Source organism: Myxine glutinosa, chromosome 10 (genome assembly GCF_964187855.1).
Source record: "Myxine glutinosa chromosome 10, kmMyxGlut1.1, whole genome shotgun sequence".
In the NCBI taxonomy this organism is placed as follows: domain Eukaryota; kingdom Metazoa; phylum Chordata; class Myxini; order Myxiniformes; family Myxinidae; genus Myxine; species Myxine glutinosa.
This window is the reverse complement of record NC_136270.1, coordinates 10280217-10297562: the sequence shown is the minus strand read 5'-3', so window position 1 is coordinate 10297562 and position 17346 is coordinate 10280217. Positions and strand designations below refer to the sequence as shown.

Below are 17346 nucleotides of genomic sequence, written 5' to 3'. Positions count from 1 at the left end.
ATTGATACGTAGGCCTTGGAACCGAGACTACACTACAGACAGCTTATTAAGCAAAATGTCTAAACTTTGATGCCTTCAATTGTGACTAAACTACTAAATCTCTATAGGCCTAGGCCTACTAGGCATGAAGTGAAGTTGTGATGAAGTTGCATGAAGTGAAGTTCATCATCATGGCAGACTGTACACAGAAAGTTTTGTTAATGAAAATAAGCCATCAAGGAGACACCAACTGACAAAAACTATTTTGTTTTTAGGACAATAAATGATATCACTGTTGTGATGCTCTCCTGGGTACGGTACATGTTGAAGTGCCTGAAAATTGTGTGTATCAGCAAAATGTGGCTGTGGATTTTACTAGATGCCAATTGCCTATGACGGATGTATTGCTACAATAAATGGAACTGAGGAACATTTGGAAATATGCATAAACTTGAATCATGTGAATTGAATAGGCCTACACTCATGATGTAGTAAGTTCAGGAATCTCCTTTAATCAAGCGGTTTATTAAAGACGATACCAAGCTCTCACAGAGCACACGGCCATCATGACGAGCCGCCATTAACCACTCAAGGCACGCCCCCAGACGTCACTATGCAGTACGTAGTACCAATCACAACATCTCCCTTTCATTGAAATTATTATGTTTGTATGCAACAAAACACTACTAAACTAAATCAAAATAATAAACACCATCAGACACAACTTGAACCACACATATATGGGATCTGGGGTTACTGTTATAACTCTGAACCAAAATGTAATTACTGCTCGGTATGATTAGCTAAAACACAGAAAACACAGAATCATTCCAATCAACGGATTGTCTCTGCACCAACATTACAAGGGCTGATTTCTGGTGGTCGTTATTCACTGTCACGATATCTCAACGGTTTTCGAATCACACGGCCTGATCTGGTCGAGTACGGAGAGTTGTCCGGCCTTGTTGTCTCAGCACTCTCGTCATCCTTGGACCTGGAGCAGCCATTAGTTTCCATTGCTGAAGCGTCGTTGTTGAAATGTACGTGTCGAGCAGTTGGTAGACTTTGATGTGTTGGTTGGGTCGGTTCGTCCTTCCACTTGGCGCCACAATCGGGTGGATGAAGTTCACGCAAGTGTGCCCTGGTTCTTCGAAGATGCGTCCCGTTAGGCGTCTGTACTATATACGAGCGGGGTTCATTACAGCGGGCCACAACTTTCCCGGGGTACCATTGGTGCGTGTCCTTGTTCAGAATCCGAACCCGATGTCCAATAGCCAATTCAGGTAATTGCGGCCCAGCCGTTCTGTTGCATTGCTTCGCCATCCGGTCTCCACGTTCCTTCAATCGTTCCTGAATTTCCTGATGCCTTTGTTGTGCAGGAACCAACAGACGGCTTGGTAGGTTGGTGCATATGGGCCGGTTGAACAGCATTTCGCTTGGACTTGGGAGGTGGGAATCTACAGGTGTGCACCTCAGGTGTTGTAGTGCAATATCTATGTCACTCCCTGATCTAATACACTTTTTGATCATGTTCTTCACTGTTTGAACTTGTCTCTCAACCAATCCATTACTGCGTGGATACCTCGGCGATGTTGTCGTGTGTTTTACATTCCATTTGGTACACATATCACAGTACGGCTTACCCACATATTGAGGTCCATTGTCCGATATGATCTCCAGAGGTGGGCCGAACATACTGAAACATTCAGATGTGGCCTTGGCTACTGCACTGCTCGTCGTGTATTCCATTCTCTTCACAACTGGGTACTTGGTGTAATAATCCGTCACCAAGAGGTAGGTCTGCCCGTGTAGCTCACACATATCACTAGCTACCTTTGTCCATGGTACCGCTGGTATCTCATGAGCTATCATAGCCTCACGCCTTTGTTCTGGTTGGTTCTCTTGACATGCCTTACATGTTCTGACAGCTCTCTCAATGTCCAGATATATACTTGGCCAGTAAACACATTCGTCTGCTAGACGTTTTGTCTTTTCGATCCCCATGTGCGCCTCATGGAGCTGGTTCCGTAGCTGCTCTGGAATTAGTATCTGTCGACCTTTGAAGAGAACACCGTCACAAATACCAATTTCATCACGGTATGGCCAGTACGGACGTAGGTCAACAGGCAGCTCTGTAATCCCAGCAGGCCACCCTCGATGTACAACCTGCTGCAATGCTCGAAAGGTTCTATCAGCCTTTCCACACTCTCCGAGTTGGTCCTGTTTCCTTGAGCTGAAATCAATGAGGTCAAAGCAATGATGATCATCCACATCATCAAGCTCAATACCATCTACACGTGTGTCCAACTGCAGTTCCTGATTGTTCTCTGGGTTCGGTAGCCTCGACAGTGTGTCTGATAGCATCATCTCACGGCCGGCCTTATACTCCAGATCAAAATCGTAGCTTTGGATTTTCACAAGAAGGCGCTGAAGCCGTGGAGGGGCGCTTGCTTGTAAGCGGTTTGCTGATGATCATGACCAATGGTTTGTGGTCTGTGTATACCTTGAAGCGTTTCCCAAACACATAAGTATGGAACTTCTGTATACCAGCAACAAGGGCCAGGGTTTCTCGTTCAATGTTTGAATATGCAGACTGAGTGGGTGTCAGAGTACGTGACGCAAAAGCAACAGGCTTGTCATCCTGCAAAAGGCATGCACCCAGTCCCTTCTGTGACGCATCTACTTCCAAAACTGTCTCCTTGTCATGATGATAGTATGTTAGACAGGCGTCTGCATCAACACTCTGTTTCAGTTGCTCAAATGCAAACTGATGGTCTTCCTGCCACATGAATGGCACTCCATTCTTCAGTAAATCTCGGAGGGGTGCCACTTTATCCGCAAAGTGGGGAATATGTGGTGACAGATAACTCATCAGTCCAATGAATCGGCTCAAGTCTTCCTTATCCTGCGGTGACGGCATCTTCCGGATGTCGCAGATCTTCCCAGGATCAGGTGAGATTCCTTGTTTGCTGTAGATCGAGCCGAAGAAGTTGATACGGTCGGTCTTGATGATACATTTCAAAGAGTTGAAAACCAGACCCTCTCTTCGTGCTACTTTCATCAGGTTCAGAAGATTATGATCATGCTCCTCTTCAGTTCGTCCTGATACTGCCACATCAACAGAGATACCAATACAGCCTGGTGCTTGCTCGAGTATGCGGTCCATGGCTTGCTGGAACAGATCCTGGCTGACACATAACCCAAAAGGCAATCTCTTGAAGCACCAGCACCCAAAAGGTGTGCGGAATGTGGTCAAATCCTGGCTTTCCTCGTCCAGATGCACAGCCCAATAACCAGCCCGAGCATCTAATTTGGAGAATATTGTGGCGTCAGCAAATTCTGGGTTCAGCTCGTCTAATGTCGGTATTTTATGTGGACACCTCTTCAGCCAAGAGTTTAGGCGTTTCGGATCGAGACACACTCTTAAGCTCCCATCTTTCTTTACACTATTACAGATGGAAGAGCACCAATCCGTATGATAGTCCACTTTCCTGATGATACCCTGTTTTTCCATTTTCATTAGTTCCTCCTTAAACTTCCCTTTTATGTGAACACTACACTTCCTTGGTGCGTCAATCGATGCCTTTGCATCAGGCTTTAGATGAAGCCTCACTTTTCCTTTAAAATTCCCAATGCAGTCAAACCTGTCCGGGAACAGCCTTTTCAAATCATCCACGGAATTCACCTTGTCGGCCTATTCAATTGTGGCGCATTGGTTTAGGAATACTTGATGCTGGAGGTGCAGCCTTCTGCAATATCCTCCGTTGCCCAGCAATGCTGTTTATGGTGACGATGTTGAGCCGTTCACACGCTGGTAGTCCAAGTACTGCAGGTCCAGGTACTACAACCACATAGAACCTGTACTTGAACCAATCTGAGTCTTTATATCGACACAAAAGCTTGAGGATTCCATGACACTTGATCTCACTGCCATTGTAAGCAGTGAGCTTAGTCCCACCAAGCGGAGTCAGTTTTGACATCCATTTGTTTCCATACATGTCCTTCACAATACGCGTTGGCAAAGTATTCCCTGACGCACCTGTATCCACTTTCAACTGCAGTTTGTATACACCTTTCATGTCAGGGCATACAATGTTCAACAATGTGTACACTTCATCCCTCGTCTCCTTCATACACAGTGCGGATACCCTGATCACGTGAAACGGCTTGGTGTGTTCATATGCCTCAGTGTCACTTTCGTAACTGTCTTCATCGCCTTCAGTACAATACCCCGACACTTCATTCACCGAGGTCCCATTATTGTTACTTCCCCGAAGCATACCTCTCAACTTGCTTCTGCTGACTCGACGGCCTCTTCCACCCATTGTAGGACGGCAGCTCCACTTACCGTATCCATCAGCATATCTCGTGCTTCGTTTGGGATTTTCACAACAACGGGCCCAGTGTCCCAGTTCACCACAATACTTACAATAATCATTGTATGCTGGGCATTTCCGTGGTGGATGTGATAGTCCACACTTTTTGCACTTTTGTCGATGTGTCATGGCATTCACAGACGATGAAGGCCCTTCCATCTTCTGGATGGCCTGCTTTCCGATTACCATTGCTTCGTACTTGCGTCCCTCACTTAAAACCAGGTCCATGTCGTACCCGACCTCCTGGTCGAGCAGATGCTTTTGAAAATCATCATGTGGGGGTGCTCGCAACAATCAACTCGATAATCCGTTCCGAGAGTTCTGCTTCGGAGAAATTGCACAACCTTCCCTTCCGTCGGCATCGGTTGACGAAATCATCAATGGACTCTCCTTCTTGCTGCCGAAATCTCATCATTTCCAGCCGGTGAATCCGAAAGTTTACATGAATGTCCAACTGATCCTCGAATAATTTATATAATTTATCCGGATCCTTTTTATCATCCTCACTCAGAGTCGATGCATTGATCCGCCTCAGTCCTTCGTCTCCCACAGCAATCTGAATCTTGATGGCCTGCCTGGCTTTAGTATCGATGCCCTCGTCCGACAGCACCAAGTTCATTCGTTGCTTGAATAACTTGAAGGTCTCCGCCAGGTCCGAGCTGGACCAGTCCATTGTCGGGAACTTCGCCATGTTGAAAAAAACATGGAACATGCCACCATGGTAATCCGCAAAGAAAACAAGACCAAACGTCAAACTGCTTGTTGATCTTCACGATCCCGCGCTGCCACCATGTAGTAAGTTCAGGAATCTCCTTTAATCAAGCGGTTTATTAAAGACGATACCAAGCTCTCACAGAGCACACGGCCATCATGACGAGCCGCCATTAACCACTCAAGCCACGCCCCCAGACGTCACTACGCAGTACGTAGTATCAATCACAACGCATGACACTGAATCCCTCAGGCTACACTAAAGTTACAACATGACGGCAATCTCACGACGGACTTTTCACACTAACTCAAGTTCACAATTGAGGGATCATTATGCTGTACTTTGTTGGATTGCATACTTATCAGACATTTGAACTGATTTTGTTTCCATTTTAGAATGATTGATATAGTGTCATTTGTGTCTGTCCGTCTGTCTGATGAATTTTTGACGCCAATACATTCCGTCGTTACTTATCTAATCTCAACCAAACTTGACAGGATGACCAAGGGTTACATTATGAAGGTTGTAGCGCATTCATTTGCCCCCCTCCCCAAGGGAGTTTATTCCCCCGAGCGGGTTTTCTTCACCATTGCCGTCAATGGGGTTGTGTGTTGAGGTGTATAGCCATATTAAGTTAGCTTTATCGTGGCGTTTTTCCAAAGACGCTTTTAATAACAAAATTAATGATATATCGCATATTATTAATGTTATTACAAAACAATATGAATACTAATAATGTCTCACTTTCCCAATATGTTTTTCGTGCAGTGATAACGTGTATAAATAGCTTGTCGGTATAATGGCGTTTCCGTGGGAGCAACGGCTTTTACAGGAAGTAAAAATATTAGAAACCACAAACACGTATGCTTAGCTTTTTAAACAGTCGCTAATGCTCTTTATAACACTAAATGAAGAAATTTGGACAAATCCCAACATCCGTGAAGTAACGTTTACTTACAGAACTGAGCGAAGATCTACTGTACTCTATATAACCCACAAATGTTGGGTTAATAACATGGCCCTTTCTGCCGCTACCATGGCATTTTTCGTAGCGAACTTTTGAAACTCGCTCCTGCTGTTTCTATGAAAATGAAATGAAATGAAAATGTATGAAAATGTATGAAAGGGAGAAGTTTGGGTTGTGCTTATTTACCAAGCAGCTAGCTAGTGCTTGCCAAGCCAGCTGTTCCTTAACGGTTTTGAATGGAGTGCTTGCTCGAATGCTTAAACAACTTGGCGATCTGTCCACAAGAAACTTGGTAAATTAACACACACCCAATATTCTTGAGATCCGACCATAGATCGACTGTAATCTACATACCCCAAAGAGGAATGAACCTTTTTTCTGCTCCGATAGTGTGCGGGTGTACTAGTAACATATGATCGGATTGGTGCTTCACAGGCCGGGTATTGATTGCATCAAAAAGTGCGCCATTCCTCGGATAGAAGTTAACCTGGGGACCTAGGTGTCTGACTGTGTAGGTTGCTGGTGGACGTGAAAGACAACATGGTCGTTTAAAAAAAAAAATAGTAGGTGAATTATCGCTGGCACCCTGGACAAATTCCAAATTCCTTCTCGATACTACACATGTGACTGCATCGGTGGCACAGCTGCATGAACAGAAATGATGCAAACCAGGCAGCAGCCACGTGTTGCACATGTATGAATGATTAATTGATAGGTGATTGTCCGTGGCTAAATTCCAAGTCTGCCTTCATTACCACCGGGAAGGCAATGGCAAACCACCCGTTGCAATTTTTGGCATGAGTTTGTTTCGGTAGCACAGCACTTGCCTCCAGACAGATCACCTAGGCAGATGTTAAGGCAGATTTTGTGCACAATTGGAGCTGTACATTTGTGTTTGAATTCTCCTGTTGACATTGTCAGTTCCTTTAATATATTTCCAGTTTGATTCTCCCATCTCAACATATAAATATCACAAAGCTGGGGTACCAGGTTCAAATACATCAGGTTTGTGTGTGTTATTTCCTCATGTCCTTATAATTCATTTTAAAGTACATGTGCATTAATGTTTTGTAATGTCCTTCTCCTACACTTCAAAGGTATACAGATGGCAAAGTGTGGGTATAGGGAGGCAGAGGGTGCAGGGGGGTGGTTTGGGAGATACGAACATAAAGCCACAGGGATGAGAAGTAAAGGAAATTATAGAGTATTTATGGTATTGCTATAATCTTGCTATAATCCAACATCTTGCTATAATTCACCAAATGTCTGTCTGTCCGTTCGAAGGTACCGCAAAAACGGCTGAACCGATCGCAACGATATTTTGGGTGGGTAAACCTAGGACCACCTGGAGTAAAATAGGCTATATTGTTTTCCAATTTTTCCACGTTTTCCAAATTTCCAGTTTTTCCAAACACGATGGAATAATATTTACCGATATGAACAGTGATGTGGCTTTTGTTGAAATTCTACGTACCAGGAGAGAGTAGATCGACTCCTGACGAACTCTTCCTATAGAAAGGTGTGGCTCCGAAGTAACGCAGCAGCGTATGCAAAGCGACTGAGAAACAGGTGTAGCGGCCGCTTCCGTGTTACAGATTCGGCACGCACTCTTCACACATAAACGTGCGACTGAGAAAGACGTGTAGCGGCAGCTTTCCTTTTGCAGAATTCAAACTTTTTTCAAAATGTGCACCATGTACTGTTTAGATTTGGATGATTTTCGTGTGATATGATTCAACAGATGTTTATATGAATCGTTTAAAATAAAAAAGCCCTCAATTTCTGATATTTTGCCTTTTCATTTGGGCTTCCCCATTGAAGCCCCACCCGTAGGGCAGGTACCGTTGCTAGTATCATTAAAACAAAAGGCTCTCAAACCATGTTCCAAGTTTTATTAAGCACAAAACCTACAAAACCTCTTGACTTCACGCTGTTGAAACCAAAGCTTTCAGAATCATTGGAATCTCCTGCGATGAAGCTAAATCCAAGGGCCTTTCACTCACTCACCACAGGCAGGTTGGTGGTCTTTCTGTCTTCTACCGACTCCTCTCCGGCCTTGCTCCCCCAGTCCCCCAAATATTCCTACAGGTCACACAAGATCTGCCAACAACCCTCTTATGGTTAAACTGCCAAAATCTAGGCTCTCTGCTCACCTTCACTCTTTCATTCCCCTTTTTCCCCACCTCTGGAACAAACTCCCCCACTCCCTTCAATCCCACTCCTCCCTCCAGGTCTTTAAAACAGCTGTTCACCACCATCTCTTATCTTCCCCCATCCAAAACCTTGATCTTTTCTACCCCCGCTAATTCACCCCAGATACACTTTTTCGAAATTCCAACTTCTTTCCTGGAAATCCTTGCAGTGTCCATATGTTTTATACCTGTCCTACCTCCCCCCAAACCCTCTCCCTCCCACAGTTCTCTCGATGTCCCTGCTCTCAAATGTTGTGTTTGTGTCGTTCGCCATCTCTCCCCATCTTGTCTACCGCTCCCCTTATTTTGTGTTTTATGTGTCGGTTTGACTTTTGTGCGATTAACTTTAGCTCTTTCACGAGCCTCAATCTTGTATACAAAAAAAAGTCTACCACAATAATCGAGAATCTAGATATAGGATACGTTGTTTAATAGAACACAGTTTAACTAATGAGATATGTACCAGGGTATATGGTGTGTGTGACCTTGTGTGTGACCTTGTGTGTGACCTTGTGTGTGTATGTGTATGTGTGTGTGTGTGTGTGTGTGTGTGTGTGTGTGTGTGTGACCTTGTGCGTGACTTTGTGCGTCTGTGTGTGTGTGACCTTGTGCGTCTGTGTGTGTGTGAGACCGTGTGTGTGTTACTGTGTGTGTGTGTGTGTGTGTGTGTGTGTGTGTGTGTGAGTGTGTGTGGCTGTGAGTGTGTGTGGCTGTGTGTGGCTGTGTGTGGCTGTGTGTGTGTGTGTGTGTGGCTGTGTGTGTGTGTGTGTGGCTGTTTGTGTGTGTGGTTGTTTGTGTGTGTGGTTGTTTGTGTGTGTGGCTGTTTGTGTGTGTGGCTGTTTGTGTGTGTGGCTGTTTGTGTGTGTGGCTGTTTGTGTGTGTGGCTGTTTGTGTGTGAGACTGTGTGTGAAACTGTTTGTGTGTGAGACTGTTTGTGTGTGAGACTGTTTGTGTGTGAGACTGTTTGTGTGTGAGACTGTTTGTGTGTGAGACTGTTTGTGTGTGAGACTGTTTGTGTGTGAGACTGTTTGTGTGTGAGACTGTTTGTGTGTGAGACTGTTTGTGTGTGAGACTGTTTGTGTGTGAGACTGTTTGTGTGTGAGACTGTGTGTGTGTGAGACTGTGTGTGTGTGAGACTGTGTGTGTGAGAGACTGTGTGTGTGAGAGACTGTGTGTGTGAGAGACTGTGTGTGTGTGCGAGACTGTGTGTGTGTGTGTGTGTGTGTGTGTGTGTGTGTGTGTGTGTGAGTGAGAGAGAGAGAGATTGTGTGTGTGTGTGTGTGTGTGTGTGTGTGTCAGAGACTCTGTGTGTGTGTGAGAGACTGTGTGTGTGTGTGTGTGTGTGTGTGTGTGTCTGTGAGAGACTGTGTGTGTGTGTCAGAGACTGTGTGTGTGAGAGACTGTGTGTGTGTGTGTGTGTGTGTGTGTGTGTGTGTGTGTCTGTGAGAGACTGTGTGTGTGTGAGAGAGACTGTGTGTGTGTGTGTGTGTGTGTGTGTGTGTGTGTGTGTGTGTGTGTTTGTGTAACGACAAAAATATTTCACCAAGTAATATTTGTGGAGAAGACCGATACAAACGTATCCTCAATACACGACATTATTTGGTGGCAACAAAAGCAGTCATGACATATATATATATGATTAAAATAAATATTTTGAACAGGATCAACAAATTCATTGCCAATAATGTGACTCACGGTTGGCAAAGCTTGGTGAGGTCTTGGTCAGTGGTGCCAGATGGAAGTCCACGTATGTACAGGTTGGTCTTGCTGAGCTGCTCCGATACCCAGCCTCCGCTGCTGCTGCTGCCACCACCACCGGCACTGCCTCCACCGCTAGTGCTACCACTTGTTGAGCTGGTGGTGCTTGGGCTTGTGGGAGCCAGGGGGTGGTTGCTGGCCGCATATGGCTGCAAGAAACGGTCAAGGAAGGTCATCACTATTATGTTTTTGAAAAGACTTTTGTAACGGTGATCAAAGGTTCATGGAAAAGCTTCTACATGTACATACATATTGTTACGAAAATGACTTGGGGGTTAAGGAGGAGTTCATTATTCCGTAGTTATATCATAATGAGTGTCAGCATAACTGTTAGTAAACCCCAATTAGCGTCGACCAAAATCGTATGTCTGGTGAGATTTCCTGTCACCATTTTTCTTCATTTCTCTCTATTTCACCCATTGCCGAGCCGTGTTTCATTCTGTCACTCCCTTTTTACTTTTATTCCATGATGAATCAACGAATGGCTGAACGACGTGTGCCACGTCCTACGACGAGGTCATCGACAGCACATGCACAAGAACCACACAGGAGGGGTGAGAGAGAGAGAGAGAGAGAGAGAGAGAGAGAGAGAGAGAGAGAGAGAGAGAGAGAGACTTTTTTTTTTGACTTTTGTGTCCTTTTATTATAAACAATGTAAAGCCATTTCACAAGCAGTTGTAAAAAAAACACATTTCACAAAGCAGTTGTAAAAAAAAAAAACACAGCAACCAGTTTAAAGAAATTGCATAAGGATCATGAAGACACCACAAAAAGAGCAAAGGGTATTTAAAACAAACCAGCAAATATACAAAAAAATATATATTTTACAAACCAAAGGGGAAGACACAAACAAAACCACAACCAATTTTAAAGGAAATGCTCATGCAAGAGCTATAAATACATCAAGAGCAAATTAAGCGAAAAACTAAGAGAGAGAGAGAGAAATGTATTCAAGGACACAGGAAGAAACATATATGCAAGCAATCAGTTCCAAAGAAAAAAAGTCAAATCAGGAATTATAAAGTAATTACCACTTTTGAATCATCGACTGAGCACAGAACATTGCCAATACACCACTTTCTCTCAAAAAGTTGGACGTTTCCATTACTGACAAAGAAATCAAATTCTAGCTTGAGTCGTGTTGAGACAAACCCTTTAAAAATAGAAATAGCATCAGAGCCATAGCCGTTATCTATTTTAATTTTCCGAGATTTATATATCGCATATTTTGCAACAGCAACCAAAAAATTGAGAAGAACACCCACATCTCTACATGTGGGCCTGAAAGACACACCAAATATAAACATATGCATATTGAAAGGGAAGGACAATTGGTGAAAAAGATATTCAAGGAACAAGAAAAGCGATGTCAGTCTACGACACTGTACATAAGCATGAAACAAATCCTCCTTCTGGTCACAGAAAGGACAAGTTTCCGGCAGTGAGCTGTTAATACGGTGGACAAAAATATTGGAGGGAAGCGCCCAGTGTGCTAACCTCCATTGTATGTCCGCTAACACACCATGTATTGGTAAGGTGTACATGTGAGGCCAAAGGGGGGTAGAGGGAGACCCCAACCCTAACCGCTCTGACCACAAAGCTACTCGTGTTCTCCCAGAGAGGGGTACATTCTTATTTTGTCGAGAGAGATCACGGATTCCAATCTTAGTTACAAGATGAAAAGGGGGGGGGTATGTTCAATCTCCGGCTGAAGAGAAGACGAAAGGAGCACTTTGATTTCAGGGAAACCTAACCGAAAGTCCTCAATGTTACCAACACCTTCCCAGCCGATGTTTAGCTGTCTAAATTTTCTAATGACTATACGTACAACTTGGTCTACAAGTCGGACAGACCAAGATCCAACTGAGGTTGCCACCAAACCAGCAGGTTTCCACTTAACTCCAGATGAATCTCTCAGATCACATACTTTGTTAATCCCTCCTTGGATAAATTTTTTAATCAGGGCATGGCTATGAGGGATACCAGGAAAAAAGTTATTGAAGAAAAGGGGTTCTTGAAGGAACATTCGACAATTATAGCCCTCAAGGAAGCGGTGGACGTCAAACCTTTTCCAAGTGTCCAATAAACTCTGATAGAATCTCGGAAGAGAGGCAAAATTTATATGCTCGAGGTCTATCAAAAGAAGCTGCCGATCATATCTCAGTCTACCAGCCTGTTGTAACAGAAAAAAATGCAAAGGGCCGCCAGGGCAGCTGTTCAGCGAACAGTAGTCTCTGCAGAGACTGCAGCCGAAAGGCCACAACCCGACCAGAGATATCAACAATGCCCTGGCCACCTTCCTTCCGGGGGTAGTACAATATCTCAGGCCTCAGCCAATGGTAGCCACTCCAAAAGAAGTTTACTAGCATTCGCTGAATAGCCATAATTAGTTGGTTTGATGGCTGTAAAGCAATAATTCTGTGCCATAATTTTGTTGCAACCAGATTGTTTATGACAAGGGTACGGCCTCGATAGGAGATGGACCTCAGCAGTCCTTCCCATGCTTTCAATCTGTGCATAATTTGCTCCAACACTCCTTCCCAATTTTTCATTTCTGTTTCACGATTACCGATATGCACTCCAAGATATTTAACCCCGTCCGTTCTCCAGACCAGGTTGTGTGGGAGTGAGGGTGGTGATACACAAGAGAGATTGCCTTTGCCACACCATAATGCTGTACTTTTATTCCAATTGATCCCACCGGAAGAGGCTGCAGAGAAATCTCGCATACAACGTTGTAAAGCAGAGACATCATTGGAGCTTCTAATCAAAACACAGACATCATCAGCATAAGCCGTCTGCACAAATTCTGCTCCTTCTATACTTCTCATTCCCTGAGGTATTTGCTGTCTAATAGACCGAAGGAGTGGTTCAAGGGCGACTATATATAAAAGCCCAGAGAGGGGGCAACCTTGGCGAATACCCCGTTGGAAAGGAAAGGGAGAGCATAACCTATTGTTGATCTTCATCATACATTGAGTATTAGTATACAGGAGTTTCACATAAGAGGTGAAAGTTTCACCAAACCCCATTCCTTTCAGGACAGAAAAAAGGTACTTGTGGTCAACACGATCGAAGGCCTTAGTTTGATCAAGAAACAGCAACCCATAATCGTCACGCAGGAACTTATTGCATGAAATAATATCTCTTACCAAAAAAATATTATCATAAATAGATTTTCCAGGCACACAGTAGGTCTGGTCCGGGTGTATAACTGAACTGATCACAGTCTTCATACGATTAGCAAGTACTTTAGAGAAAATCTTGTAATCAACACACAATAAGGAGACAGGTCGCCAGTTATCAACCAGTTGAAGATTCCCAGCTTTTGGTAGCAAACAAACGACTGCTCGTCTACAAGACATTGGAAGTTCTCCGACACGTATGCTTTCATCGAGTACATCGAGTAAGTCAGGTCCCACAAGGGCCCAGAAGGTCTTGTAGAATTCTGTGGGCAGGCCATCTATTCCAGAAGCTTTCCCATCTTTCAGGCTCCGCACAGCTGCTTCAAGTTCATCAGCCGAAATTGGGGAATCGAGCATGCATCGCTCATCCTCCTCGACACTCGGAAGCCCAGCAGTTAACTCTCGTATCACCTCATTGTCCACGTTCTGAGGAGAATACAAGTTAGAATAGAACCCTTTCAGAGTACACCTGATCGCCTGCTGAGAGGTCACCAGCGACCCATTGGGAGTGAGTAAAGTATGAATTTGTTGTGACCTTTTGAGGGAAGACTCTAACTTAAAGAAACTCTTTGTTTGGCATGTCCAGAGTTAAATAGCTCATTCGCATTCGGACCAAGGCACCCATCGCCCGTTGCCGTACCGCTTCCTCCAGCACTGCTTTCTTTGCCCATATTAGTTGGTCACGTGCACCTCTCCCAACCTCATCAACATTCTGTTCTAACGATATAATTTCAGATTTTAACTGATCGATTGATATTGATTGGATTTTGGTGGTGTATGCACTATATTGTTGACAGAAATTCTTAATTTGGGATTTTGCAATGTCCCACCACAGCCGGAGACTATCATACTCAGGTCTGGAGGAGCGAATTTTCTCCCACACGACGTGAAAGGCCTCATTAAATTCCTTGTCATGTAAGAGACGAGTATTCAAAGACCAGTAAGCACTACCACCGGGTGGAAAGGGTAACTTAAAGGACATTGAGATTAAACTGTGGTCTGTGAATCCAGTTGGTAAAATTTTGGAGACAGACACCACATTCAACATTGGCTTGTTCACATAGAATCTGTCCAGCCTTGCCATTGACATAATACCATCATTGCATCTACACCATGTATAACAGCGTGAGAGTGGGTGTTGTGATCTCCACACATCCTTAAACCGAAAGATGTTGATGGTGTCCTCTAGAGCTTTCGTAGAGGCAACATGAGGCTCATGACCATTCCTATCAATTGACGGACAAATTGTGCAATTAAAATCTCCCGCGATACAGATAAAGGCTGTTGGGTCCAAAGTTTTTACAAAATCCCGCAGAGTGGAAAAGAAAATTTTCCTCTCCATTGGGTCACACGGTGCATAAACATTCACTACGATAATCTTTTGGGTATTATAAAGAAAATCTACGGAGATCAAATGCCCTTTATAGATTTCTTTAAATGAAACCTGTTGAGCACAAATCTTGTGACTTAGGCAAATGGCAACACCGGCCCGAGGTGTAGGGAACCCACTTAGCCACCATTGCCCTTTAAAAAGTTTCCCCCAATCGGCTACTTGAGCACTAGTAGCGTGTGTCTCTTGTAAGAGAATAATGTCAGCCTTTTCTTTTCCAACCGCTTGAATGGTTTGCACCCTCCGTAAGGGGGCACGACCCCCATTTATATTTAAGGATACAACATTTAGTTCCATTGTTTATTCTTCTAGGGGGTGAAGTCCTCTTCCTCAATTAATTCCTTGTTTGCCTTCGTGATGGATTTCCTCAGCCGCTGAAATTCAGGTTCGGAGATTTCCACATGCTCATTCCTTTGCAGCAAAGGTTTTGCGGCTGCAAGGAAGGCCTGGATATTAGGAAAATGATCCTTAATTCGTACATGCCTTTGTCTGAAAGTTTCCTTCAAAAATCTGACAATATTTTCTTTTGAGATCTCCAAAGGTTGCTCTTCCTCCTGAGGGGGGGGGGGGGGGGAGCCCTGTCAACCATTGCCACTGGTTCCTCATGGCCGATCAGTGTCTCTGTAGTTAGAATTCCCACCGTGACGCTAGTAACGAGTTCCTCCTGAACCTGTACAGAAACACCTGTTCCATCCCCATCTACTTTAGGTTCTTCATCCTCTTCATCCTCATGCATCATTGCAATGGGGGCGGAGGAGTCGTTATTAGTAGTAATGGGTATTTTGCATTCCCCATTAGAATTGATATGGTCATCAGTAGGCTGTTCGGTTTCGCAGGTTGATTTACAACCTTCAGGAAAAAGTTCCCCTTCATCCTGAGCAGGTGGTATCATGTCAGCCATAGTTTCACCACCTTGCTGATCTTCATGTGAAGGACTGTCTGAATCGTTTAAACTGCTTCCTGTCTGCACCACCAACACTTTAACACCTTTGTCCTCATTCCTCGCACTTACAAGTGACCGTTTCAAATTTTTCCGAGACGCCGCATCTACAATCTGCTGCTCCTCACAAAACATTCCCTCTACAGGTAGAGGCTTCTCCCTTACATTTGCTGACTCATCGGTTGCACGATGGCCAGCTGTACTGGATGACTCATCGCTTACACGAAGCACATCCGTATGGGTCTCATCAGCACCACTCTTAGCCGTACCTTGATGGTCCGATGTAGATTCCCGCACTGAAGGCGAAACATCTATAGAATCATCCGTAGTGGTCACGGGGGGAGGTGGTCCGGCTGCTGTGGCATACGTTTTCTCCCCATCAGGACAATACTGCCGAGTGTGTCCATGTACACCACACCCGTAACAAATCAACCTCTCCGTTGCCGCAAAAATCCTGTGCTCACGTTTTGACGACTTAAAAACGAGAGAGACATTCAATTGCGTCAAACCATCCTTCAAAACAACATAACAAAACCGTCTAAACGTTTCGATATGCTTAAGCTTCCCGTCTGTGGTGCGAATGGAGGCTTGGATAATTCTCGACACCACAGTACCGTACTGACCGAGCTTCTGAAGAATTTCCTCATTAGACAGTGTCGGTAGAACGTTTGATAGTATTACCTTCGAGGCCGGAGTGTTCCATGGCGAAACCGGGACAAACTGGTCATTACCCAAGGTGAGTCCGTTCTGCACGATGATGCGCGCGAAACGGACACGTGAAACGAAAACAACCACCTTGTGGTGCATTCGGGACGCTGCCCGGAGGTTCTCACAACCGATCAATTCTCCGATTGCGAGGAGCGTCTCCTCCAGCGAGACATCTTCCGGTGGGACAAAACACATGCCGTGTTCATCTGTTAACCCCTCATCGGCGTCACGACCGGCATTACTTCGACTATTCTTGCTAGCCATTTGAAGTAACTAAACGAAAAAAATAACCAATAAATGGTACAAAGGTTTATAAAGCCGAAATAAATGCAAAAAAATAAACAACAACAACAATAACTGGGAAATAAATAAATAAATCCCGTTAACCACCTAAAGCGGATAACTTTAACCGCGCTGTCTCTCCCTCTCCCTCTCTCGCTCAGTCGACAAGATGATAGAAAGGGACACCGACACTCGGACAGCAGAAAGGACCAAAAGGTAGGAAGAAAGGAAAAAGCAACACGAGACACAGCACGTACCGCCAGTGACTGAGCAACAGACCTGGCAATCGCACGTGCGTGCTAAGCGAGCGGCAGCTGTGGAGAGAGAGAGAGAGAGAGAGAGAGAGAGAGAGAGAGAGAGAGAGAGAGAGAGAGAGAGAGAGAGACAGAGACAGAGACAGAGACAGAGACAGAGACAGAGACAGAGCGAGCTGGCTTTGTAAATCAGGACGATCGTGCCTCTCTAATTTATCAGGCGTGACCACAGGCACAGAACTCTTCTCTCTCAAATATTGACGGTGCAGGATCCCAAGAGAACGGACGCCCATCCAGACTGTCTCAGCCCAGAGGGCGCAACCATCGGCCACACACCATTGAAATTCAGCCACGCTGCCGAGACCCTCACCTCCAAAATCACGATTTCAAACACTAATTTGTCATAATATTGAAGATAGGCATCCATATTCTTTAATTTAATGAAGTTAATATTGATTGACACTTTGCCTTAACAGGATAAATGAAGGGTGGATACAAAAAAAACAATACAACTTACGTGAGCAGTCTGACCATGCGTTGGAGTGCATTAAACACGGTTGGGAAATGATTCACTCAAACATAATCCATAAACCAATTAAATCA

The 17346-nt window shown here is 44.5% G+C and overlaps 1 protein-coding gene across 3 annotated transcripts in view; it reads right to left on the bottom strand.

The window, feature by feature from the left end:
- Positions 1–17346, bottom strand: part of LOC137434244 (RNA-binding motif, single-stranded-interacting protein 3) — a 561728-nt gene that overhangs the window by 335064 nt on the left and 209318 nt on the right. For all 3 annotated transcript variants that reach the window (XM_068127062.2, XM_068127063.2, XM_068127064.2), the window contains exon 2: positions 9922–10133. In XM_068127062.2, the coding sequence (XP_067983163.1) occupies positions 9922–10133 (212 nt within the window). The remainder of the gene's footprint in view (positions 1–9921; positions 10134–17346) is intronic.